At 42.4% G+C, this 27198-nt stretch overlaps 1 protein-coding gene across 3 annotated transcripts; it reads right to left on the reverse strand.

The window, feature by feature from the left end:
* LOC139057328 (SLAIN motif-containing protein 2-like) lies at nt 1–27003 on the reverse strand. 3 transcript variants are annotated; one of them, XM_070535288.1, is made up of 11 exons: nt 26534–27002; nt 26072–26223; nt 25435–25491; nt 21888–22169; nt 17795–17839; nt 13563–13655; nt 13361–13495; nt 10638–10783; nt 8084–8391; nt 3129–3175; nt 1–1743 (listed from the first exon to the last, which is right to left on the reverse strand). In XM_070535288.1, exons 1-10 carry the CDS (start codon nt 26839–26841, stop codon nt 3169–3171), a joined length of 1533 nt encoding a protein of 510 aa, XP_070391389.1. In that variant the 5' UTR covers nt 26842–27002; the 3' UTR covers nt 1–1743; nt 3129–3168. The 3 variants fall into 3 exon arrangements, with proteins under 3 accessions (XP_070391389.1, XP_070391387.1, XP_070391388.1); XM_070535286.1 differs by lacking the exon at nt 3129–3175 and having other exon boundaries at nt 26534–27003; XM_070535287.1 differs by lacking the exons at nt 3129–3175; nt 25435–25491 and having other exon boundaries at nt 26534–26999.
* Between the last annotated feature and the right edge of the window lie 195 nt (nt 27004–27198).

The raw sequence follows: 27198 nt of genomic DNA on the forward strand, positions 1-27198 counted from the left end.
TGTCTCTTGCAAGCAATTTTATTGTTTCATAGAAAAACAGCAGTTATATATATATACACAATGCATTTGTCAACACTGTAGCAGCTGCATGGATACAGTGCAAGCATACAGCACCCAAGCTGAGACAAATGTTGTTCCCAGCTTCCACAACAAACCCTGCAACGTTAATGTACAAGCGAGCAATAACAGCAGTCGGCAATGACTGCTGCTTCGGGTTGTACTTGTGAGGAGACATTCACACCAGTCTTGATAGACGCGACATCTCTTGAACAGGGAAGTTACCACCTCTCCAGATTTTTTTCACTTAGCCGAAAAAAAAAGAGAAGTGGAAGCGTTTATGAAATAAAAAAAGGTCTTGCATGGGCCAGCTCTATAAATATATCACAGTAATATTGCTCTAAATGCAGAGAATCCCCCACCCCCTTCTCGGCACAGCCGAGCTCCGATGACCCACTAGTTTCCAGAGCCTCCAAAATCAAAACACAACGAAGTATCTCCACTTATAGGCAGCACTACCGCCTCGTACTGCAAAGTACTGAATGTTAGAGGCAACGGGGTTTAAAATGTGAGCAATAACATGCCAGAATGGATGGGCTTCTAAGAAATTATTTTGTTTTGCTTGTCCCGACTGTGCAACACAAGAAGCAGAAGATGAGATGACACAGCAAGCTGAACAAGAGGCCTGCAACACCGCCAGGACTTTGGTTTGGGGCATTGACAGGTGTGGCAGGAACAGCTCGGGGCAAGTTATTTGGTTAAGTCACGAGGTTATATATGGATAACTTGGCATCTGCAACATGTAGGTTTAGCCAAAACAATGCTCTGAAGTGCAACCGCATGTGCAAATCTTGCTCCGGAATCACAAAAACCTAACACCTTTTTGCAGCAATCCCTTGGAGTTTTCTTTAAGATGAACACTCCTCCATTATGTTGTTTGCTTATGGTGACAAACTTGTTGGCTCAGCCATATGGCACCAGACTTGAAACTTATGCCAAGGAACCATAGCTGACCAAACAACAGTTTCTGGCTAAGGCCTGACAGAAGGAAATGTTGCTCTTTAATTGTAGTGCTGCCTTGCAGCTACTACACTCTTAAGCAAAATTACACCCTTTGAGTTGCACCTTGTCACACAATAATCTTCATCTGTCTTGTCCACATTTCCTTTCTTTAACTCTGCGAGCCCGGTACTTCCAAGTAACGAATGGCATGCACATTATCAGCATGACAGAGTTTTCAACAGGAAACTAGCGAGCACAGCGTTTTCAAGAAAGGAAACGCGAGCAAGGCAGATGACGATTATTGTTGTGTGGCAAATATACATCCCAAAGGGTGTACATTTGTTTAGAAGTGCATGGTAGATGTTCTCCGGGGACGCTGCCTCTTGGCATCTTGCAACACATTACAATACAAAGCTGTGCTGTAATTTTTCCCGATGGAACAAACAACTCCGAGACAAGTAATGGACAGTCGATAACATGGAACATCCCTCTACCGAAGGCAGCAGAGCACACAACGATGTGCTTTCCTCTTCGCTAAAAACCAGAAGTACACACAAGTGCTCACCAGAAAAATAATGAAAAAGAACCCATTCTAAAATGCAGATATGAAAAAATATAAGATGTGCAGGGGCACGGCTGCCTATGGCGTGGCATTTTCAGTAACAACCGTCACTCCAGTCGTCATCCGGCTCTGTAAACCTTGATGGCACTGCAGCATTCCTGCTGAAGGCAGGAATCCCAGACCTAAAGGTGAAGTGCAATCGTAAGAAACAATGGCCTTGATTTTCACCAAGTAAAGCAACAACTAATAAAGGCGTTGGCTGTGTTTTTAACACACTGTGCAACTAATGTAACGCAAAAATGAATAAGCATATGTCATTTAATATTAACCCCTTGATAACCCTTTAATATTAACCCCTTGTACAAATTTTCCAGAACTGTATTCTGCCATATTTTTGCACATTATACATGTGCAGTTTGCCTATAATTAACATTTCATGAAACAATTCCCTGAAAGAAGAAAAAACAACAACAAATATATGTTTTTAAGATATGATTTGTCTTAGCAGTGAATAAAGCATTTGAGAAAGTTTACAACTCTGAAACTCATCCGAAGGACACGAAATAAAATTAGTGTAGCTCACTTATGGCAAGCAAAGGAACAACAGTTATACCACGAACAATTAAAACTAATCTTTGGCAAAAATTCATGTGAACTGCAAGGATGAGCAGAGCATGGACTTGGGAGCCAATAGGTTAAGGAGAACACCATCAGTTGTGGCTTTTACACTGTTAAACCAAACAGAAAAAGATAATTGATACTTTTTGGTGCAATGGCCTTCAGAAAAACAGCAAAACACACATTAGCACATCAAATACCAGATTATCAACATGTTACACCAGTTATTCTAAAGCTAGCACACTGAAACAAGAGTACAGTTATCCATATCCTGTCCTAGCTTGTGCTACATGGCTGCAGAGTTTAGTAACCAAGCCTAAACTTCATTTTACTTAACCCCTGATTCAGCGAAGCTAGATGAACATTGGGATAAAATAGATTATAACTGCACACTTAACCACTAGAATATCCTGAAGGAGTGTTTTTTTTTTACTGTAATCTTCGCAAAATAAAGCAGCAACCACATGGAATGCATTTTTGATGTATTTTTGCATGTGTCCACATTAAGTTCAGAAAATATTTCAGCGATTGCAAATAGTGATCCAGCACTAATGCAGTCATTTTACATTGCACTGGGATGGTGCTGAAAATGCAACTGAAATGCATTTTATGCAATATTTTATTAATGCGGATAACCCATGCCACCACACACTTTTGCTATGATAACAAAGCACTCTCGCATGAGCTAAAATAAACACATCACACCTAAAATTTGCCAGAAATATGTTCGATTTAAGCTGCTACTTAAGGAATACAAACACCACATAAAAATGTTAAATGACAAATTTATATATCAAATAGACTTCAGCTTCCACCGACTATTTGGTTATGTCATCACAAGGTGCAGTATTGCGAGAGTATTTCGCCTATTTTCATCTCAATTTTTGGTAAATAAATGCATTATCAAGAGCAAACATCAGCTGCCATCTTACAGGCAGCGGCAACTTACAACAAACCTCGTTCTCTTTACAGCGACACATTCCATGCATCTACATTCTGCATGAAAGAAAAATAAAGAGAAATGTTAATGTGACTGCAATCAAACAGCACATGCAGCTAATAAAGCACACATAAAAGAAATAATCAAGAAGCTACTTCATTGCAAGCTACACCAATGTAGCACTCCATGCAACCCCACCAGATTCAATACAAGTAACCAAGTACATAAAAAAAAAAGTTACAGTAGTTTCAGAAACAACCAACAGAGCATATTATTTCAACATGCCTCAATCTAAAAGCTTCAGAAGAGCATACAACACCATCCCTAAACATTCTATGAAATTGCATGCCTCCCCCAAAGCACACTCTTACACATGTTACTCAATAAACCAGCACCCATCACTGTTTCACCAGAAAAAACAAATGAGAATTTTTCTTAATGACTAGCAGCACACCCACAAAGCTAAATGTACTTTGCATTCACAGTAACTTGTACAACATAAACATTTATAACCTTAATCTGGCACAGCAGGATCATCCACAATAGGTCAGATCAGCCTTTTAAGCGGCATACGACTACAGAGGTAAACACACACTAACCAAATTACATCTGTCATGCAAGTTTGTTTAGAAAAACTTTTTGAAAGCACCCATTTGGCCTGTTTCAATCAAATAATTTAGTGAGCACAGTTGCGCCTGTTTAGCCTGTTACAAAAATTTGATAACACCCGCTATGCTGCACTGCTTTCCTGTTTGCAGTGCAGCATGGACAGTTTAGCATGAACAGATAGTGGCTGAACAAACTCTGCACTTAAGACATAAAATTGTCCATTGTCTTGAGGAAATGGGCATTAACAAGTACCAGAATTGTAATGACACCCAAGTTTAACATGCCACATGTTTCATTACAGGAAGGAATAAGTTATTTCAGCAGGCATTTTTAGAGTGACGTTGAAGACAATACTGTTAAGTCAAGCTAAAGTGAGAGATTAGCACTCCAAGGGGTCCCAAGTGTCACTTTTCCAGAGAATAGAGCTTTTTCGAGCGAATGATAAAAACGGAAGACAGGGTATGCTGAAAATATGGTACCAACTACCACAATGCAGCATGTGCCATGCGTTAAATACATTCTAGTCAACCACTGACATAAAAAAAAAAGACTGATTACATTGCATCTCAAAGGGAAAGAAAATGCAGATTGGTCCCTTTTACTAAATTTCCTTGCTAAAGAACTCGCTGGCACTACCTCTATGTGCTGCTGTGTTGGTGCAGTTCGTTTTTTACAACAGTTTGGTACCCTCTCCGATAAGGCTTCTCGGCGCTCAGCAAAGTATGACCTACAAAATAGATGGAGCAGCTACAAAAGAAATCCGACCCCATTTGTCACGGGCAATATGAAATAGAGGAAAATTGTGCAGCGACTGCTTTGCGATTTCCTTTACAGGTAAGCCATGTTTTGGCAAAAACAGTAAAAATGTTGCTGGGTATGTAGAGGTGTTTAGCAGTTCAGATGTAATTATATTACGAGGCTTTAAACTGTTGGAATGTGGCTACTGCAACCAGGAATCAAACCTAAGACCTCATGCTCAAGAGCTGAATGCCATAGCCACCGAGGCAGAAAGCCCTTTAATGAAGTGCCAGATTGCATGCATTAAAAGCCGAGTGGCATTTTCTAGCTGTACTATTCGGTGCACTGCGTTGCTATCAATGTGCTAGTGCCAGCATACAGTGCAGACTACATATATTAACATTATGTTCCATAATGCACTATGTTGGCATTATCGCTATACATAAAGACTACTCTTGAAACTACTGCGAGGAACAGTTATGCAGTCACGTCGGGATCGCAAAATTTTGCTTGCCATCTTGTCAGGGCATGGTACAAAAAACAGCAAAAATTGTTTTTAGCAGCTTGGGAGACAAAACCATCCAAATAACCAAGAGCCTTGTTTGAATTAGGCAGCTTGAAAATGCACTGAGAGCAAAGTGGGATGCCTATAATATGGAGATCTGTTTGAACTATCTGAAATTTAGGTCACAAATCGACTGTAATTTCATTGTTATGTGCAGTTTCTTTTTTGGACAGACTCTGTGCAAAATTTCAGAATGCGTACTAATACAGTTGCTTATCTTTATATATTACACTACATTGTTATATGTGGGGTATCGTAGCGTTGTGCTTGGTATCAGAAGTGCACTTACTCGTAAATATGTTGTACAGCTACAATAGAGTCAAACTAAATATGTGCAGATCGGGAATCTAGTTGGTACAGAATTACCCAAGTAAAGCATAAGTTAGCACATGGGAAATAACACAGGAAGCAGTGCTACTAACAATTCAAACATATTGCACATGTATCAATGCAAAAATTATCATGCAATGGAGGAAGAAGAGTGACATAAAAAGCCCTACAGTGAATTCCATCAAACCAGAGAGGGACAGAAATTCTTGTTAAAAAACATTACAGATAGGCAACTTTAGGCACTTTTAGATAGGCACTCATTTTTCCGCCTCGTTCATTCCTCGAGCAGCTAAAGACTGGAACGGCCTTCCTGCTGACACTGTTAGCATCACTTGCCTGTCTTCATTTCTACAGCGTGTGATTGATCACTTTGAATATAACTTATGAAGTGTACCAAATATGGAACTTATGTTAAACCCACCCCTTATGTAATACCCCCTCCGGGGGTCTTTAAGGACAATAAACTGAACTGAACTGAATTTTAGGACTTCTGTTCTACTGCTTCAACCTCTTTTATTTGTTTGCAGAACAGCTCAAACAGCATTACAGCCACTCAACCCATCTACAATGGTTATGTCCCTATGTATGCTAGGGAGCAATTTTTGGTCAAGGGCAACAAGAATCACAAGAGGTTATCGAAGCCTTATAGGTTAAGAGAAGTTATAAAAGTGCAAGTTGGCTGTCAGTCACTTTGTCGAAAACAAGAAATTATGTTCTTTTCTGGGTAGTGTAATGCAATGTTGCATGTTTTCCCAAATAAGACTTTTTCATATGATCCAGAGTGGCATTCAAGATAAGAGGTTTATATGCCTACAGCACGAATGCCAAGAACGTCAGGTCCGCACAGCGGGATCGTTTGTTTGTTTATGCTTCTTTAGGTCACGTGGCGACATAGACCAAGTCTGGTTGTCTTGGTTGCAATATTTTTGCCTTAATTCTTGCTTAACTCCAAGTCATTTGTAAGATGTCATCAAAGACAACTCATTTACTTTTCAGCAGTGAAAAGTGAAGTCCTTGATTTAACCAAGTTTCTCGTTTCAAGCATGATTTAGTTAAGCCAAGGTTCCACCGTATTCAGAGCAACTGCAACCTACAAAGAGCGGCATCCTACAGGATGTTAATACTTGACAATAAACTGTACCAATATAAAAAAACTTACTTTATGCTAAAAATGTCACGTCCTGTGAGTCACGAGCCCAAGTAGAGAGCTCTTGAATAGGTACGCTGAATAATTTGTAAAATATAAAATACATTAAAAGCCCTGTAACACAGTAACCAGAAATCAATGCAGTAATGTCACCCAAACTTCGATGGAATCTCTCACGAGAAAGAAAAAAATTCATTGCTTGTGTAGAACAATGGTTAAAAAATACTTTTATGTTGGATTACATCAGAACTAGAACAGATAATGCAGCAGGAAAATACACATTCTGAAGTTGCAGGCAGATGCCTGCCTTATGTGCAGAAATGTGTGAATTTGCATAAATATAAATATACGTCACAGTTGAGCAGTGCTTTTGAGCTCTAACAGACGACACTATATGACGTCTGCTGTGTACATATATAATTGGTGCCATACCATTGGAAGGTATCGGTGATGTTAGTTTAACAGCTGCCAAGGCTATGTATTTTACATTTTAAGTACAAGTAGTATTTGAAGGAGAAGGAAAATGAGAAAAAGAAACAGATTGCTAAATAATGCAATGCTTACAAAGTTTCACATCTACTAGCAAAACAGGAATATACAGGCGTAATAGTTTTCATTTCAGATATTCAAACAAGACAGAAGTTTGCAGAAAGGTGAGGTTTGAAGTGATGATCAACAGTGGTCGAATAAGTTGCTGGCGCCAATGTTATGACAGGAGTGCTTGTCTCGGACAATTCCCTTGTCGAAACGTTGGCTCTAGCGAAATTCCTTGTTCAGCAGCTGTCGAGCACTCATTTTAAATGCCTTTCCTGTTTACAATACCTTTTCAGAGTCGCTGAACACCATGCAAAATTAAAATTAGAACCAACACCCATAAAACTGCACATTAATGACTTCACCGAACAAGTGTAGCTCTACCCGGCAAACTTTCAACATGCAGGAGCACCAAAAACACAATGTCATGCACGTAAATACAAAAAAAAGAAGAACAAGGGAAGAAGCAAGCTTATTCCACGCTGCCGTAACAGAGAAGAGGTTAAAACAGTAGCCGAGCCATGATGCACACACACTGGCAGTACCGCACAGACCAGAGGTTGCCATGTAACCACAGATTTTAACAAACACGACCCAAAGCAAATGTGGTGCTTCAACGTTCACCAGACAACAAAATGGCAAGAAGGAAGACCCCCTGGAAATTTACTGAGCATTAATTGCACACACCCATGTGCCACTGATATTTCACCAATCTCACTGACATGCAAATTATGCAGTGTCGTCGTTGACACCTCGTCACCAGGAACACACAGTCAGAAAAGTAACATTGGTTGGCATATGCCAAAAAAGAAACTAGTGGCAAAGAACCATGTTTTGTGACTAAAATCACCCCTTGGTCCATGTCGAGCCAAGTTCTCGGAGAATTTCTTGCCTTCGCACCATTTTTGTTGCTAGCACCAGCAGTGGCTGTTGAGCGCACATCAACGCCAGCACCAAACATCTCCACAAGCGCAGGCGGGGAAAAGCAACAAGCCAGTCACATTCCCAGGCACAGTGGGGCAGTTCTTGCACGGCGCTCACCTCTTCTGCGAACGTGGTGGCGGGATCCGGGAGGGCCGTGGCAGCCCTGACCTCTGTGGAACAGAAGTGGTTGCCGCAGCTGTGGGTGCTGGCGGTGCAGCTGGAGGGGGTGCAGGCATGTACCGTACAGGTGGTGGCATACGAGAAGGGGGTGATGCATGAGACGCCCTCTGTGGCACGCCTAGAGAGCGCCTGCTCGTTTGGGACATCCTGGCTGAGGAAGGCCCAGATGGGGCTGCCTGTGCACCTGCCGCCACAGAGGACGAGCGGGCACGTGCTGACATGGGCAATGCGGAGCGGCCTGTGATCTGCGAGTACAATGGGCCATTACGCTTAAACATATCTGCGATATAAAGGCGATTATAATAAGCCATGAAACAAAGTAACCGCGAGTCACCAGGTATACTTAATAAAGTGTCGTGCTCGGTGAAGGAGCCAAGTGGAACAATGCTGCAGATCATTTTAAACACATGCAAATATGGCAAGATTGGCCAAATAAATTGCTTTGCCTATATCGAGACAAAATGTAAGCTGCCCAATGAAGTGACCAGACATCAACACTGCTAATGCCAACAAGGGAAAAGCCAGCTTTTTTGTTTTTGGGCGTTGTTTTTATGCCCCCAGACCACAGGTTAAGAAGGGAACATGAGGAAGGGGAAGTGATAGCCACCAGATACTCCGCCATAGCCGCCGCGCACTGTGTGCGCACCGACGTCAGAACACCCAAGGTGACACATGCTTATTTGATGATTAAAAACTAATCTTGAGAAAGTTATCTCCTCCATTTGTTCTCTTGGAAGCTGGTGCGTCTACGCAACAATCATGGTTCTCCTGCAGCAGAATCATTTGGAGGAGTCTCCGTTAGTCTTTCTCTCTGCAGGCTGCAACAACTGCTCTTACCTCTTATATTATGGAGGTATAGTACGGAAAACGTATATATCCAGTAAGATCTATTGCTTGCCAAGTTGGTTCGCCCTTTTGTCAGTTACCTTGCTGCATTAACATGAATCTCTTATATGTACAGTATGTCAAATGATCTAAACAGTAACAGGTAGCATTTGACAACTTCAACCAATGAATATACAAAATAAATATGAACGAAATAGCAAACACTATTAAATTTGTATTTGAAATTAAAAGATATTCGTACAATTCAAAAAATAAAAAAATAACAAGAGTTCTTTAAATTACTGCACACTATGGATGAGGTGATCTAAAACTTTCCCAGAGGAACACTGAACACCACTCAAAACTTAAACAGTTAGATAATTATTAATTGGCTAATAAGGCAGAGCAGTAAAATGCTGGCAATGTTCCCCATGGCTGCAGACAAGATACATACAGTTCATGTTATGCCCACAGAAAACAAATTTTTTACTTTGTGGATGCTAGCAATAATCTCGAGTACCCCAGACATGCAGCACCAAGTGTTTGACAGAACTGCCTCATAATGACTGTACAAAGCAAGAAACTTAACAAACGACTCATTCACGTATTCTCTCAATGACCATCAGATATATTTCGTCTATGTGTACTTCTGGCAAATCAGTTCTGCAGAATCCTGAAAGGTAGTGGAAGCGTTATGAAAGAGAAAATTGTAGCTTCGTGCTACATTTGTAGCTTCTTGCTACCTTGGTAGCTTTGTGCTACATTCATGTGGATGACAATTTTCCCCTTTTATGTATACTTGTGTGCTTGAAAGAGCTAACAGTGGTAAAACCAAGAGTGTTGAAACGACAAAATGCTGGCTCAGCAACATTCCTTGTCCTACCACTGTTCATCACCCTTCAAAGCCTCCATCTTTCTGTGAACTTTCATCTAGCTTTAGAGAGGAGAAGAAAAAACATTTATTGAAAAAAAAAGTAGACAAGCAGGTATCGTTCTGCTTGCTCTTTTTTGGCTCTTGCTGTCTCCCGGGCCCGCCGCACAAGTTGCTGCTGGTCACGAGGGTCCGAGCTGGTCGGCACGGCCACCCAGTGCTCGGGTGTGAGGTTGGGTATTTGCAGGGCTGCCTTTACGTTGGGGCATGCCCATGCAGTGTGATATAGGCAGGTGTAGTCATTACAAATGGGACATTTGTACTAGTATAGTGTACAGTCCATTCCGTGCAGTCTGCTTGAATGGGGGTGTGTGTGTGTTTGTAATTGTCGCCATGCTACGGCATCTTTGCGCGAGAGTCTTGTGTGGAGGTGGGTATTGTCGTCTGTTCAATCTGTGGTGTTGTAGTATGGCGTTGTATTGTAAAAGTATGGGCTCCATGGATGCAGCCGTATCCCTCTCTTGTGGTGCCCGGGAGGCACGAGCTCGGGTTACAGCACGCGCACGCTGATTTCCAGCTAAGGCACACATAGAAAAGTAAATTATGCAAGCAGATTTGTCACAAACATCCTAAATGTGAGAATGTAAAAAATAGAGATGGAGTTTCTGCTTTGCACAATGGCCTGTTGTCCTTTTTGACTCACCACTGCCTCAGCAGCTGCTGTGTAGAATGGCTGGGCTGAGCACGTTAGTTTTCAGACATATCTCACTCACCAATGCCACACATAGCACTCACCTCGGGCTGAGGGAGCTGGCTAAGATTGTTTCGATGGCTTAGCGACGGTTGTTGTTGCTTGGACTGGTGGCCAGTTGCGCTGGGACTGCGAGTGCCCAGTCCATTTAGCACCCTGCTCAAGTTAGGCAGGCTCCTTCGCGTTGCACCTATAACACAAAGAGTATTAAGGATGGCTCAAAAATGATCTGCACCCGCGCTGTAGCATTATTTTATTCTTAAGAAAAAAAAAGATGTACCTGCTGTAAACAACTTAACATCCCAGCTTTTTAACACTCTTCATTGGCCAACAAACGGAACTCAGCAGAATCATTTCACAAGCACATTCAACGTTATCTGTTGTGAATGCTTGGCTCGCACAAAATTTCAAATATATTCAAGGAGGCTTCTTAATGGAAAATGCCTACTCCACTATGTCTAATGTCTTGAATAAATAGGGAGCTTTAGTTTTTTAACACACAAAAGCAGGGGACTCAGACTGATGGGCATACAAAAGAGCATAAAAAGGTATACAAAGAAATGCAAGTAGAGCATGGAGCTTTGGGCATGCAAAGATCAGACTGATGGGCATACAAAAGAGCATAAAAAGGTATACAAAGAAATGCAAGTAGAGCATGGAGCTTTGGGCATGCAAAGATGCCTGGGTGTGCTATTGCTAAAACTGCCTAATATTTAGATCAATGATATCTGACAAAAATTACAGGGTCTCTAAGATTTCTCTTAAGAGGTCAACAGCGAAAACCTACTCTTCCTCCTTTTATCAGTCTTCTCTTTCTCTTCTTTCGTTAGTCATTACTGCTCCCAACTAAGCATTGTTAGTCATTTGTAATCAATTGTGGTCATTACAAGTTGTCATTAGACATGTTGGTCATATAATAGTCATTTCAGTCATTACTGGTCATTACTAAGCATTGTTCGTCATTTCTAATGAATTCTAGTCAATACAAGTTGTTGTTAGATATATTGGTAATTTCGTAGTCATTACTAGTCATTACAAGTCATTTCAGTCATTATTAGTAATTTGTAATCAATTGTGGCCATTACAAGCCATTGTTAGATGTGTTGGTCATATAGTCATCAGTAGTCATTACAAGTCATTATTAGCATTACTGGTCATCACTAAGCATTTTTAGTGTTTTCTAATCAACTGGAGTCATTACAATTCGTCGTTACAACTTATTGGTCATTTCAGTCATTATTAGTCATTAGTGCTCACTACTAAGTATATTTAGTCATTTGCAATCAATAGTGGTCATTACAAGCTGTCGTTAGACATGTTGGTCATATCATAGTCATTCATTTCAGTCATTACTACTCATTACTAGACATTTCTAGTCATTTCTAATCAATTGTGGTCGTTACAACCCATCGTTAGACATATTGCTCATTTTGGAGTCATTAGTAGTCATTACAAGTCATTATTAACCTCTACCACTCTCTATTATGACATTATCATTCACTAAACGTCACTATCAATCATTTTCTATTCTTTAATCTGTCTTTAATCTGTCTCCATATGGCGTGATGATGCTTCGGTGGACACTCCGGCGGTCAGGTCTGGTGACACAAACTTCACCATGAGCCTAGAAAGGCTTTCGCCTTAAATAAAATTTTATTGCAGGCTGCTTTTCTATTAGGCAAGTAACAAGTGGGGCAGTCACTCTTTCTCACTGCAGCTGAACTGGGATAGGATGTCAATAACTGCATGGCTGGGATAAGAGATAGCAACTGCGCACAAAAAAAAAAGCACTTTTAAGACAGTGTGACCAAAAGAATGTTTAGAACGACCTGAGCGTAGAGAATTTTAGACTCCACTTTACATTTTTGACAGTAAAAGCAGCTGCACAGTCGAGTCTTTTACTCAAGCATAAGAGTGCAGATCACCTTGGCCTGACAGATCTTGATTATCAGGCTAGCATGCAGACGGCACGCTTAAGGCTGTTTTTTAAGTCAATATTCCCTGCACACTGATAGGGAATAGACCCAACAGCATGGAGCCTTCGAAAGTTTCCATACTTTTCCAAAGCATCTCTATGTAATAGCAGTTGGCTGTCCTGTAGACTCGAGTAAGAAATAAGAGAGGCGACTACTTTATGAAGATCTGATCAAGTCCTGTCCTGTTCAACCTCAGTTACATGTAAAAGGACTTCAGGCCTTGTACCATTCTACAAGTTTTTATGCATAGAGGAGCAATATTTTACTATATTTTGTTGCTTCAATGGCTACAGGCACAACGTCCAAGGTAGCTTAAGCCAACATTAGTTACTTTAACTAGATTACTTGGTCAGATAAGTTCTGCCTAAGCACAGGAAAAACATGACCCTTTCTAATCACTTTATGTGTCTGGCAGGCATATTCCATCGCGTGTTCTATTGAGCAGCAGATAACCGAGTGGTCATGTACAGCTTGACTTCAGCGATAGGGATCATGTGTAGAAAGTCTCAGAAGTCATGTTACATGCGAACCTTTCTGTAATGTGCCACAAAACAGTACATGCTTGGATTTTGCTGGGTAGGCACAACAGAAATGAATTGCACGCAATGCAGCAGTAAAGCAACTGATCCAGTATCCAGCAGTGCTGCATAAAGGCTGCCTTGAAGCACACGTTTCTGGTTCCCATTACAACAGCAAATTTACAAATTGCAATCCATGAACAAAGAGGCATAGCTCATCTCGCTGTCAAGGATTCATTAAAACCAGCAGGCGTGCAATTACGCTGTTCATACCTTTGCTTGGAATTTGAGATATTTGATGAAGGGACGAGTTAGAGCCATATGGACTGCTTCCAGGCGATGGGCTCTGGCTCTCCTGAGTCCGTGCCAAGGTCAAAGGGGGTGTGCGGAGTCGCTGCCTCGCATCACCTGTGCATTGCAGTTTATTATGCTAACCAATCCCCAAGGAAATTATAACGAGTAAAATGAAACAGACCTTCCAAATTCTGTACTCTGCTTTGATGAACTTCGTGGTGGTCATCGGAGCAGGAATCTTCAGGCCTTGATTCATTGAGCCTAGCACTAACCACTGCATGGAAAATTTTCATAGAAGAGAAGTCTAAAATAAGCTGCACTTTAAAGCATAATTTTTTCAGTTTTAGCTCCATACAAGCTGGCTGTATCTTTGTACACAGAAGGATTGCTGTGATACATAGTATATAGAAGCCTGTAGTTAAGGTACTAACACCAATGGCAGTAGGTCTATTAGATTCACCTGCATCACCTGAACCAGTTCACAAGATGCTGCACCCTACCATTCATTTCAGTGATGCGGCAATGGCACCTGCTTAACCACAACATTCATTTAGAAAGGTGCAGACCTGGTTGATGATTTTGCTGCACTCTCTCCACTGCCTCTGCCGACTTGGTGCAGGCATACACGTGTGAAGCAGCAGCGCAGCAGACAACGCAGCACATGGATGTAAGCACCAATAAAACCCCACTTACACACGCCTGATGTGTCTACGCAAGTGTGGGGTGAATTTACGCCTTGGAAGCCAATCATACCTGCAGTTAGAAACCACTAAATTTACACACACGATGCACGTTAGTCAGCTAAAACATAACGCCTGCACTGCGTTTGCATCTGGGCATTCGATTCAAGTGTCGTGTTGTGCCAGCACCATAGAAATCAAGCCGCACAATTTCCAAACTTCTTGTGAACTACCGTGAACAGGCAAATCGAACGGACCTAACATCACTGCATCGTCACAGCAGTACATTTTCTAATTTTTCTGCACAACGAACAAGTAACTGGCACATTGTTAGCTAATAAGATTTAGTACAGAAGCGGAGCTATGCAACACATTTGTGCAGCAACAGTAATACAGTTAAACCTTGATATAATGAACTTCAATATAATGAAATTCGCGATATAACAAAGTATTTAACTTTTCATAACCTCCTGCCCATTGAACACCATGTAATTAAAACCTCAATATAACTAAGTGTTTTTGCATGCGATTTCAGTATGACGAAATTTTGCTTCTGCAGCAAAGGAATGCCGAGACAATACACAGCTTTAGTTGACCATACGCAGCAGCTCCGCATACACAGGAAACCCATAGAGATGACAGCGCACATGCACAGTACGCAGCAGCATGCACGGGCTCTTCTGTGCGGCCGCAGCTTCTTAAAAGCTGCGTAGCATCCGCTGCTGGCTTTGTGGGACGTTCTCGCGTGTCCACAAGAGCACATTTTTTTATGCCGCTTTTGCCGAAGATATGACTCCGGCTTGCAGTTTGACTTCGTGGCAGCTGATATTGGCTACACAGTTTCAGAAGCTGGCATATGGCAGTACTAAGTAGCACACTACCGGTTTCTGCGCGTGCGAGTTGGCAATCCCCTACTCCACTTTTGCAACTTTTGTCGTTTCTTGTGCACTAAACATTGCATAATCTCGAGTTTAAGTGACCTGTTAGAGCGAGAGGAAGATGAAGCATTTGCTCCTCACTGCCAGTACTTTTTATAATAGCGTCGTCCCAGTGCATACAACGCTATCAGCCATGGGGGCGGAGTGCACGGGAAAGTGTGGCTGGCTTCGCTTAATTCATACCACCTATGTGAAGATATCGTCGACATGGCATGAAACCGCATTATTCGTCGCCAATTCCCAAATTCATCAGAATGAATTGGTTTCTCATTAAATATTCTTTTTTCAATTTCCCAATAATTCGAAAAATTCTGCGGCCCCTTTGCGTGCAAGAAAATTCGATCGGCGACCATACTTATTTGCATAGAAGGTAAAATTTCAATAGAACAAAATTTCAATGTAACAAAGCAAACTGCCATTTTACCTACTTCGTTATATAGAAGTTTTAGCAAATCCTTTGTGTTACAAAGAAATTTTGTTGAGTAACAGTTGAGTAACAGTTGAGTAACAGTTGAGTAACAGATTGAGTAACTGTGGTGTTCAGAATAAGCTTGCAGTAAGCAGACCAGCACCTTAAAAAGAAAAAAAAAGTGCATTTAGAGGTTATGAAAACAGCAGAAAGCAAACAGCTGGATGAACAACTTCAGGCTTAACAATTCACATCTCCACAGCCCAAGAACTTTGGAGTCATCGAAAAAGTGCCATGTACATTGTTCTAAAGGATGGCATGGAATCTTCATGTGTACAGTTGTAGATGCGCTCATTCTTTTAACAATAGCATTTTGGAGCAGAATACAGCTGATCCCTACCAAACACCATGCAGACAAGGAGGCCATGTATAAATGGCTCTTGTAGGAAAACCACAGGCTCACTCTTGCTCAAAACGTTCACAAATACGATTTTCAAGTTGATTTTGTGTTTCTATACAAGATTTGTTTTGTCCAGAATAAACCAGAAATATGTCTCACCTGCAGCTGGATGAAATGCTGGATGAAAAAAATGCCCATAGACTCAGCAAAGCAAACAGTAGCGCCATCCAAGCAAACCAGCTTCATGTTCAATCTTCTCAGCAATAAGTGTTTTGCCTTAATAACGCGACTATTCCTTTCACTGGCAAAATATTTGCATTTGTCATACATGCTAATTCACTCAGGACGAAACAGGCAACCACTGCATCCAAGTGTAGTATTAAACAATATGCACTGGGATGTGCCATCTCCGTACAAAATCTAAGTCAATGAGGCTACAATTTGGCTGGAAGAGCAACTTATAACTAACTCAGTGACAACATGTGGTGCACTGCATTGCTCAATTATATGGCCCACATGACAACAACAAACAGAATCAAATTGTGAAGCCCGGGATACATGGAGCGTACTTTCCCGGCGAACTTGGCTTGGCACAAATAGATGCAGCGGGACGACGCCAAGGGTTCGCTGGCATTGCCTACATTCAGTGAAAAACAGCCGAACAACACCACGCGCTCACCATGCATTTGTCAGTGTTGCCAGACTAAGAATGCGTTTTGGGATAAGAAAAAAAAATTAGTAAATACCCTTTTTATTGTATTTGTTGTTAATGACTAAACAACTTGGAAAAAAGTTTCGTAGAGGCGCTTACAAATGATTTCTGCACATTTCATTGAGCTGTAAGCATTTTATCGGGCTGGCTTTGCGCCGCCTAGCTACATTAAGCGGTGGCACTGTGGAGCGCAGCTGTTGCAGAAGGTTTTGTGGTTCTCCAACAGTGACTTTTGTTTACTTTGTATAAAAGCACATTGTGGTTATTCATGTTTGCTTCAGTTTCAGTTCCTGTTTTAAAGCCTCCTCCAACAACAAGAGTTTAGTACTGCAGCCGGAGAGGATAGAATTGTCGGTATTTGCCATGAAATGGGCCTGCCAGCAGCTCTCATTCTCAATGGCCTAGGCATTCCGTGTGCCGCCTGGGCCCACAAAGATGCAAACAGCCAGAAGACCAGGCATGGGCGGCTTCTAACTATAATCTGTCATCGCTCTTTTCCCTCAAGGCACTCGAGCAGAAGAGACTTATGGTTGCAGTAGAGCAGGGGTGATTTCTGACCGAAGAAGCAGAAAACCAAACTTTGCGAGCACGCGTGCCGACAGCGAAAAAGAAAAAAAAACATCTTCAGGTGCCGCAAACGAGAGACCGTTTCGTCCCCTATACCCAAATCCATATAGGCAGCACCACACAGACAAAAAAGACAATAATAAGAAAAGCAATACATTGCACACACTATCTTGTGCCATGGAACCTTCGATCAGGTTGGTAAGAAAACTGCACCGCACTTATAATTATCTGTTTCGCGAGCACCTCACTTAAGTTTGTAGACAAAAAATAAGTTTATGCAAATTTGTATTCTTAAACATTCAATATCCGGTTGTAATGATCAACGGTGTCCCTTTCACGCGCAGAGAGCCCGAAAGTGTGCAGCCAAACTAGCCCAAACGCCCGCATTTCGTTGCTTCAGCGTGGCCGCGCAACAGATGCTCCGATGCAAAAGCAAAGATACACAAAAACCAACTGGATGCCGGAAGTCAGAAGAACGATCGTCGCAATGCCTGATGAGAGCGCGAGGCGCTCCAACCACTTTCGACAGAGATTTTCGCTCGGCGGCATTTCTCCGATCAGACCAGGTAGCCGGTGGGAGTAAAATTTTCGGACGCCGTGGGGCAAGCATTCGCCACCGGGCGTATTTCGTCACCTGGACGCCAGTTTTCCGCTCCATGTATTCCGGGCTTTACCCGGTTATCCACTTATACAACTTGTTCACTTACTGGATGTTCGCTTCGGAGAAGATATGGGAGAGCTCAGTCTTAAACCTGGAGCAAAGAAGACGGGTTAAAAGGAAACATTAACTGCACGGCAGCATTTTTAACACATTGTCTTCATGACATGCGTAACATGTAGAAAAGCACTTAATGGGCTGGTTAGCAAATTATTGACTAGAAGAATGCAGGAAGCAGTGCATAGCAACAAAAGAAGTAGTTTGTTTAGAAAAGACTCTGCCCTCTGTGATACAGCATTAAGTAAACATTTTTGTCCTGCTGAGCAATTTTGCAATGAGGCTGACAGATAACAGCTCTGGTTAGTTACAAGTCCACACAGTGGACCCTTCAAAATAGGCCAAGAAAGTAAGGTTTAGATGCTGTGGAGTATTTTGATTAGCCTACAAGGCAAGCAAAATGAGGAGAACAAGATAGGTTATTCCCTTTTCACAACTAATAGCGTAAGGTTTTTCATCGCTAGAGCTGCGAGATAAGAATGCCTCCAGACACGAAGGCAATGATAAGAAATCTATATGCAGAACAAACGGCAACATGAGAACAGGTGCTCCAAAAAGAAGAGAAAAAAAGAAGGTTTTTCTAATGCAACATAAGTAGGGCTCCATGTTTTCAGATAAATAAAAAAAAATCCGATAAACACTCGCATGCGATAAAGGGCATGTTCTGAACGGTCACTGACACATTGGCCGGTTTGGCCGATACAAACTTTACCTCACGTAAAGAATATCTCGTAGACCGCACCCATTGCACATTTAACAAAGGGCTTGTCGACCCCGGGAGCACGAGACATCTTGATATACGGTCCCCTGGCGGCACTAGAGCACCAGGGGACCGAATTGAGCGCGAGAAGCCTGCTGGCAGAAAGCATGGCATGCTCACATGACATATTTATGCATTCATGTAGTGCGTGAACAGATATTTTGGGCAAGCGAAATGGAAAGGAAATGAAACCCTTCCAGCGACTACATAAAGGAGTTTAGTGATGCTGAAGAGTCAACGTCCTTTGAAGTAGCCATTGTTTGCAAGTTTTGTCGTGCGACAGCATTGCCGATGGCAAGGGCGCCTCGAGAATTGCGGAGCACCTACAATCACAGTGCCACGTCCAGCAGAAAAAGCCACGTCTAGACACAGGAGAGTCCTCTTTTAAACTGTTTGTGCTCTGAATTTAGGGCTGTGTAAGAGTATGTTGCATGGTTTGTACAGCCTGACATGGTTTCTCTGTTTATCATGCACGCTTCCATCTATGGCAGGTGCCCGAGCAGACGTCACCTAGTGGCAATCCGATTTGTTCAAATCGTCTTGCTATTCCTACCCTTAGGCAACTCATCGCAGCAAAGCTTGCTGGAAGAATGCATCACACAGGCCCGATCTAACAGACAAGACATGGACGACATCCTGCACCAGTTTTGCCGTATGCTCTGTCATGCTGGGATTCCACTGCACCAGGCTGATGGACCTCTTGATAGCCTCTTTGTAAGCAAGTGTCCGGCAGCACGCACAATGCCAGGTAGTGATCAACTGTATCGGAAATACCTACATGAGGTCAATGCGACGATAAGCTCTTCGATGGAAGACCACCCCATTTCCATCACCATCGACAAGTCACCGGAACTCCACGGACATCCAACAGTGGCGGTGCTTGCATCGTTCTACGACAACGAACTTCCTGGATGTAGGACCCTCATGATAGACTTGCAAGTGGTTCAGCAGTTTAAGGCAGTATCAGTTGGCATGTTGATACAAAACACTCTTCAGAATGTTGGAAAGACCTTAGCCGACGTAGCTGTGTTGTGCTCCGTTTCAGCTTCCTACTTGTAGAAGCTTCACAAGGACTTGCAACTCTCCAGCCACGATTTCAAGGCACTTCACTTCAAAGATCTGTGCCACCTACTGAACAATGCTCTGGAGGATAAAATTAAGACAAGCTCATTCAAGGTAGTTCACGATTTTGCTGTGAACTTTCCTGCCCTGTTGAAGTCGTTGCAGGAGTTGCGTCGGAACTTTGCTTTTGTGTGCGTGACCATGGACACGAACACTAAGTCGCTGAAGACTATGTCCATTTAGGTGGTTTTCTTTATATGAATCCCTAGAAGATACTCTGGACTACTGGCGTGCCATTTTGTTTTTCTTGAGAAGCGATGATGCCAAGGGAAAGAAGTGTGAGAAGCTCAAAAATCTTGTTTTATTGCCTGAAGTTGTACACAACTTGCCGATTAAGCTGAGGTTTCCTAGGACGAATTCGTGTGCTGTGCTCTCAATCATTAAGGAACTTGAGGCAGCGAGTACCCTGGTGCAGCAGGTTTACCCCATACTGGGGGATTGTTTGCACGCAATCCTCAGTCGATGGCATGACCCACTTGAGGTCTTCACATCAGATGTCGCAAGTCTGTTAGATCTCCTTGACGAGAATGACCACTCAATGATTGTCACAGACCGTCATGAATACTAAGCTGTTATCGTTGATAAAAGGAGACAGACAGCTGAGAGGAACCTTTGCGATGCACTCCAGTACACCAGAGAATCGTTTGGGTACAGTTTTCAAATTGTGAATCCAAATGTGAAGCACGAGTTACCCCGCAAGTTCTAAAACTTTGCGCCGATTTTTAAGTTAGTGTTTCTTGAAACTGACAATATGAGCCGGCTCATGAGTGATTTTGCGAACTATCAGAGCTATGAAATCAGTAACATTGTTGAGCCCCTGTCGTTTTGGAGGCTTCACACTGTCCAGTGGCCAGTGTTTTCTTGCTGCATGCTGAGTCTTCTGGCTCTCCCTGTTTCTATAGTACAAATGTTCAAAGGGCATTTTCAAAGCCGAGAGTCATCAATCGAAAGGAGTGCACTTCCATCAGTGACAGCAACCTCGTGAAGTATGCTTTAGTCTATTACAACAAGTTTTAAGGTTGTAATACGCACAGACGTAGATGTGTACTCGAGTATCTGTGTTTGTGTCTATATGTGTTTGTGCATTCAAACCTTCCAGACAACTAAGGTATGCTTCGTGTGTTCTAATGTTTTCGTCTTCAGATATCATTTCATCAAAGATTTTGGAGTATTTAGAATAATACAAACTTAAACTATGAATTTCAGAGAATTGGGGATTTACGAGAAATCAACTAAAAAAAAAAACGCTGAATTTCCCCCAGAAAATAAACTCTGAAAAACGCCCTCCGAATTTCAAGAAAAATAAACTCTGAACACATGGAACCCTAAACATAAGTAAACCAAAAACCACAGATTCTCATGTGAATACAGCTGACTGAAGCTGGAAGACAGGGAAAAGGTTGATGAAGCAAAATTTATAAAGGGTATACCAGTCAAGACCTAGATTAGCATAGCACCAGATTAGCATGACCCTAGAATAATCACAGCACCCCTATGATTCTAGCAAGAAATATACATGCCATTTTGCAAAGCAAACATTTCTTTGCAAGCCCTCCCGGACTTTCCCCGACTATGGCTTGGTGCTACTGTCTTGCCGAATGGCTCCCACTTAAAAAAAAGATAGAACTGCGTGCCTTATCTTGGGACTGAACTTCAGCCCCCAGCGCAGCAGCCTGATGCTCTAGCCATTAGGCCACAATCATACGTACAGTTCTATTGTGCCAACGCTAACTAGTTGTTCGAGATGATCACCATGTGTGTCACATTGCGTAGAATGAGCGCATGAGAGCACATGCGTGCAGACCAGTTTCCTTTATGCCAAAGACACAGGAATGAAATGGGCAAATTTATAGCATTTGATTAACCACTACATTGGTTCCAAGATGTGCGCTGAATCTGCATAGTCTTTGTTTCTTTATTGGAATTGCTTCAGCCAATGAGGTTATCTTTATGTGCATTGAATACTGATTACTAGTTGCATCACTGGCAAAACTAATGGTCCTAGCACCACTCTATTATGATTTCCTTTAACAAACAAGTGCCCCATACAGATGTGTGTACAGACATTTCCACAACTTACAAATCCAGAGAGATCTTTTGACGAAAACAAGCATCCAACGTGTTCTGTATATAGTACTTTAGAACATGTTGGGTTAAGTGTAAGCCGTGTACTGAGTGGGGCTTTAGCACGATCGACACTCACTCTCTTCCTGAAGCCGAGCAATCTCATGAACATTGACAGGTGCACGTAGTAACGTCTGTGTCGGTACTACTGGTGGAGCAGGGCTACTTGGCGAGACTGCCTCCTTGCTGGGTGACATGACCCCTGGGCTAGTAGTCGTTGGTAGCACAGCAGGCTGAACAGGCAACTCCCTTGCTGATCCTGTTTCCACAGCAGCAATTGTTGGCATTGCCTCCAGGTCAAGTGCTGGCCGCCTTCGCCTAGGACGCGTGAATGTGCGCGAATCGAACGTTCTGTTTGGCCCTGGAAAAAAATGTTGCAAGACATTGGTGTCAAAACCAAGTGGGTCCAAACAATATTCGCTATTTTATGAAAACGAGAGGGGATGGCTACTAACTTAAGCATTGAGACCAAATGTGAAAGCAGGCCAAACGAATTTTCTTAAATAGCCATTAGTGGGTTTGTAATGCACTGGCTCACTAAACATGGCTGCTGTCCCTATTTATGCTTCAGCTCGTATTCAGGGTACAAAATAACTAAGATATTCAGAGCACAATGTGCATAACACCTTAGAAGACAAGAGTCAATTAAATATGTAACGATGGATGCAGGTAAGTTATAGCAGAGCAGTTATAGCATTTCACCATGGTTAGAGAAACCGTTAGTGTTGATAGTAGATTTCTCTGTAATATGAGTGCAGGGCAGATAAAGTAAGATCCCTATAAAAGCATGAGCAAGGGGCTTCTGAACTGCCGAGGGGCAGTTCAGAAGACTTATTTACGTTACAAGCATGCAGCTTTGAGACACTGCATAGATTTTCACAAGGCACGAATTACCTGTTATTCTTAAATTAAAAATCTAAGTTTTGATTTTCTTTTTCTGTACATGCAAGCTGGAATAAATAATAAATAATTTCCTAAAACTTGCATCATTACAATTTGTGATAACCTGTTTTCACAAGCTTGTGATAATGGGTTTAACTGGCATTGTTAAGCCCAAGGGCACAGGATCATATCCCAGCCTCAACGGTCACATTTCGATGTGGGGTGAAATGCAAAAATACCCGTGTACCGTGCATTGGTTGCACGTTAAAGAACCCCAAGTGGTCAAAATTGATCGGGAGTTCCCCACTACAGCATGCCTCATAATCATATTGTAGTCTTGGCACATAAAAACCTAGAGAGGTAGATCCTATCTTCATCTCAACTGTCATTAAGCGCTGTTGCCAGAAGAAGCTTGTCTCTGCTGCTGACTTCCTTTACGCTTGGTGGCAAAGTGTGCTTGCTTAAGTGCAGGACGCCGCAGTCCTGCACTTAAGTACTCGCCACGGGTGGCATGTGCAGCCCGGGTTGGCCGAAGCCAAGGTCCGGGCTTTGAGCGTTACTCATAGCTGATGTATACGTAAAAACCTAGAAAAAAAAATTTTACGCTTGAATGAACAGACGTGGACACTCTATGAAACAAAAGCTCTGTGGTGTTCAGATTGCCAACTTGTGTAATTCAGAAAGAATATAACAGCCTTTCAAGGTATCTAAATATGAATAAGCCTCCCCTTTCTTCAATAACGTGTGTACCTATCATAACATAGAACAATCGAGCTTATATTTGCCAAAATGAATTAACTGCCTCAAATAGTTCTTTAGGCCACCATTTCTACTCAATATATTATCAGAGACTCCAAGATTTAAGTAAAAAGGACTATGGAAATTGGTGGAACACGAGTTATTAAGCCAGATAAGTTCTACAATAAACTTGACACGCAGAGACGTTCGTTCTTGTTGATATGACACACTTAGCAACAGTTAAGCACATAGATAATAGAAAGGATGTGATGGCCGGCTGGCTCTACATCATAGCATGTGTTGAGTTCCACTGTTTTATCACATCTCGATGTCGAGATGAACTTACTGCGCTGATCATAAAAGCATCTAGAATAGCAAGCGTGAACGATAAGTGCATAATCATGTCCTTACTTGCTTCGAATAAAAAGAAAAAGAAGAAATATCTTTTTGTAATTTGATGTATTGCGCATATGGCATCACTGTTTCCGCTTGAGTGTGATATGCATGCTTAGATATGTGATCCTGTTTTCAATAAAACGTTTGTTGAAGTTAGTGCTTGTGTATGCATTCTTTCATGTCCTTGTCATCTACGCGCTTAACTGTTTCTAAGTATATACAATAAAGTTTAGCCATGTTAACTAATCCGAATTGCTTGGAACCACAGATTCACGTTTGGATTATCCAAAGGCAGAAGAGCCCAATATGAAAATTCAAGCTGACATGCAAATATAACTTCCTCATGAGCTATCTTTCACTGTGTTGTGCTAAAAAATTTAAGATTTTTTGTATAGCCAAGAGCATTCTTGCAATTAGGCAATTTTCAAGTGCAGCGAAAATGTAGCTGATTAACCAAAAGAAATTGTGATTTGGAACAATTTAATGAAATCTTAAGTTATCCAAACACCAATTATCACACATTGAGTATATCGCCAGATGAAAGGCTACCTTTGTCTAAAAATTTTATGTACTTCACTTTCCTATGCAACTCCCCCATGCTTTATAAACTATGGTGTCACATCTTGTATGATTTCCCGATTCATATGGGTGAACTTTGCTCTGCATAAAGGCGATGCTAAGAAGCTCATTTTGTTAAACTGCTATACTGTTACAGTGCGCCCTGGTGGTGTTCACGGAGCCATAATATTAGTAAGCTTGCAAGTATTCAGCATGGCACATCAACTACTCATCACTATTTTTTCAAGCAATAAAACAAGGCTTTTCGCATTTAAGCCTTATCTCCGAAACATTGGGTACATAGTTTTAGAGAACTGCTATTACGATACTGCAATCCCAGTGCAACGTCAAAGAAAACACAAAGCTGATTGGCCCTGGTTATATGGTGTTTGAAGCCTGTACCTATCTAACCTGGCAAAAGCTTCAGTTTTATACACAAGCTTCTAGCAAATTTTTGTATACGCAATAGTCTGAACCTTTCAAATTTGGTCTCATTATGCAACAGTTATACACAAAACTGCTCATCACTGCAACATTAACAAATTTGATGGCATGCATAATGATGCATGTACTGCAAGCATGCTGAGCCCTTGAAAAACATATTTGGCCAATGTAATGCAGTTCTAATTTTCAATGTTATGCTGAAGTTTACATAGTCAAGGACATGGAATTGTTGTAAACAGTGCTTGACATGTGCACATTCTTTACAATATAACAGCAACATTGTCGATTTCATCAAGCATTATTACAGCACTAGTAATGGAAAACAGACAAGTTAGAGTAAGGAAGAAACGATAACTAAACTTTAATTTGAAAAATGAGGCTCCAGATAAATTAAGAACAAAAATCTCTACTGCAAGATACAACGAGTGCAGCACAGAACAGTACAGCCACTCAGGCTACATCTCAACAAGCAAATTTAACTATCCCATGCAACATCTTGCACACATGCATGTAATCAGTCCATGGTGCAAAACATGCAGTAATGAAATAAAATCAAAATGAATCAAACAGAGCAGGGCAAGATTACATCAAAATTGACAGGAACAAACCTGAGTTGCTCTTAACACAAGAAAGCATCTGTCGCAGTTTTTGGGCAGTTGACGCCACTGAAAATGTAGCATTTTCTTGAATCAGCGCACCGCCCGAAAAGCATGTTAAATCAACACTATATTTTTACTGACATAAAACAATTAACCCACTCTTAAAAATGCCACGGTGAGAAAATGTGTTAAGGTGCCCTGCCATGTCTCCCCATCAGCAGTCTTAAAACTAACATTTCTTTTTTTAAGTGCAAATCATGTAATATGGCCTGAAACTTAGTTCTGACACAGAATACCAGCACCACCTAGCACTAGATCCACTCATCGACTAATTAGAGGTCGCTATTGTAACTTAGCCTCTCTTTTCAAAATTAAGCGCTGCAGTTCATTATGTACTAACATGCATCTTTTTCTATGCGTGAATTTTCCTTTCAAAAAGATGACTCAGTTCGCATGCTGGATGCTGCCAAATGAAACGCACCGTACTGCATCTGCTTGGGCAGCTACATTTGTTTGCACGCAACCGGTGTCGTGTCAGGCATCCGGACAACGCCTAAAACATTGCGTACACACCGAAACCCGCGCCGAACAAAACCCACCAACGTCGGCACCGCGTCGAAGCACAGGTCTCGGGGGCGTGACTCACATTGCGTGATTTCGTCCAGCTTGTCGGCTAGCGACAGGCGAGCGCTGTTGACAGCGACGGGTTCCCTGGGACTGGGCTCGGCGGTCATCCGTTCGCGGGCGCTGGTCAGAGCCATCGCCTCGCCGGCTCCCGTCTCCGGCGGCTCGTACAGCCTGCGGAAGGCCGAAGAGAGAAGCGCACGCGTCCATCTGTCACAACACGCCGCCGCAGTAGTGGCGCGACGTAGCTGTGTATGTAGTGTGCAAGGGCGATCAGCATGCGGTCGGCGGCGGACCGTGACCAAAATCCACGGAGAGAGTTGAGGGGGCGTAGTATGGAGAACACAGCCGCGCGCGGCGGCGGATTTCTCGATTTAGAAAGCGCGCATAACAACGAACGCGGGGCACACTTGATTGTCGCGCATCAAAAGGGAGTTCCTAATTTGGACACCAAATTCGCGGTGTGCTTCTCGAGCCAGCTTACCAGGTCTCGTCGTCGAGCTCTGACATAAACTCGACGTCGATGAGGCCGAGGTCCTCGAGCGAACTCTCCTTGGAGGACTTCTCGTTCCCTTCGTCCGACATGCTCATGTTGAGCGACTGCTTCAGCTCTTTGCTGTTCTTCTCGGAATCGGCAGTTTTGCACGGGGACAAGGACCTCTGGTGCTGTTGGCTCCGGCGGAGTTGCTTGTTTTGCAGCTCCAGCTGCCGGACCTTATCCTTGAGCAGCCGCATCTCTTCCTGGGGGTCGAGCGCGAACGTCGACGACACGTCTTCCATCACGCTGTTCATGGTGGCGTCGCGCTCACGCTAGACCGCACAGAGCACGGCGCCCGTCAACGCGGCCAGCAGCAACGCGGCGGCGGAAGAAAAAATCGGCAGGGCGGAGTTCGCAGCGCTTGCCACCATTCATCCAACTGGTCCGTCGGAACAGCCACAATCATTACCGCTACTCTTTATTTGCATTATGGAATATGACGAAGACCTGAAACATACCGAAACGGTTCAATCGCTTTGCTTTACACGCTGAAAATCAAGAAAGCATATCTTCAATGAGAAATGTGTAAACACTGTGAAAGTTATGATTTACTTTATTTGTGTAGTAATGCTGTCTTTATGCACGGTCATTCTCGTTATTCGTTTGTTTAT

Source organism: Dermacentor albipictus, chromosome 3, assembly GCF_038994185.2.
Source record: "Dermacentor albipictus isolate Rhodes 1998 colony chromosome 3, USDA_Dalb.pri_finalv2, whole genome shotgun sequence".
Classification (NCBI taxonomy): domain Eukaryota; kingdom Metazoa; phylum Arthropoda; class Arachnida; order Ixodida; family Ixodidae; genus Dermacentor; species Dermacentor albipictus.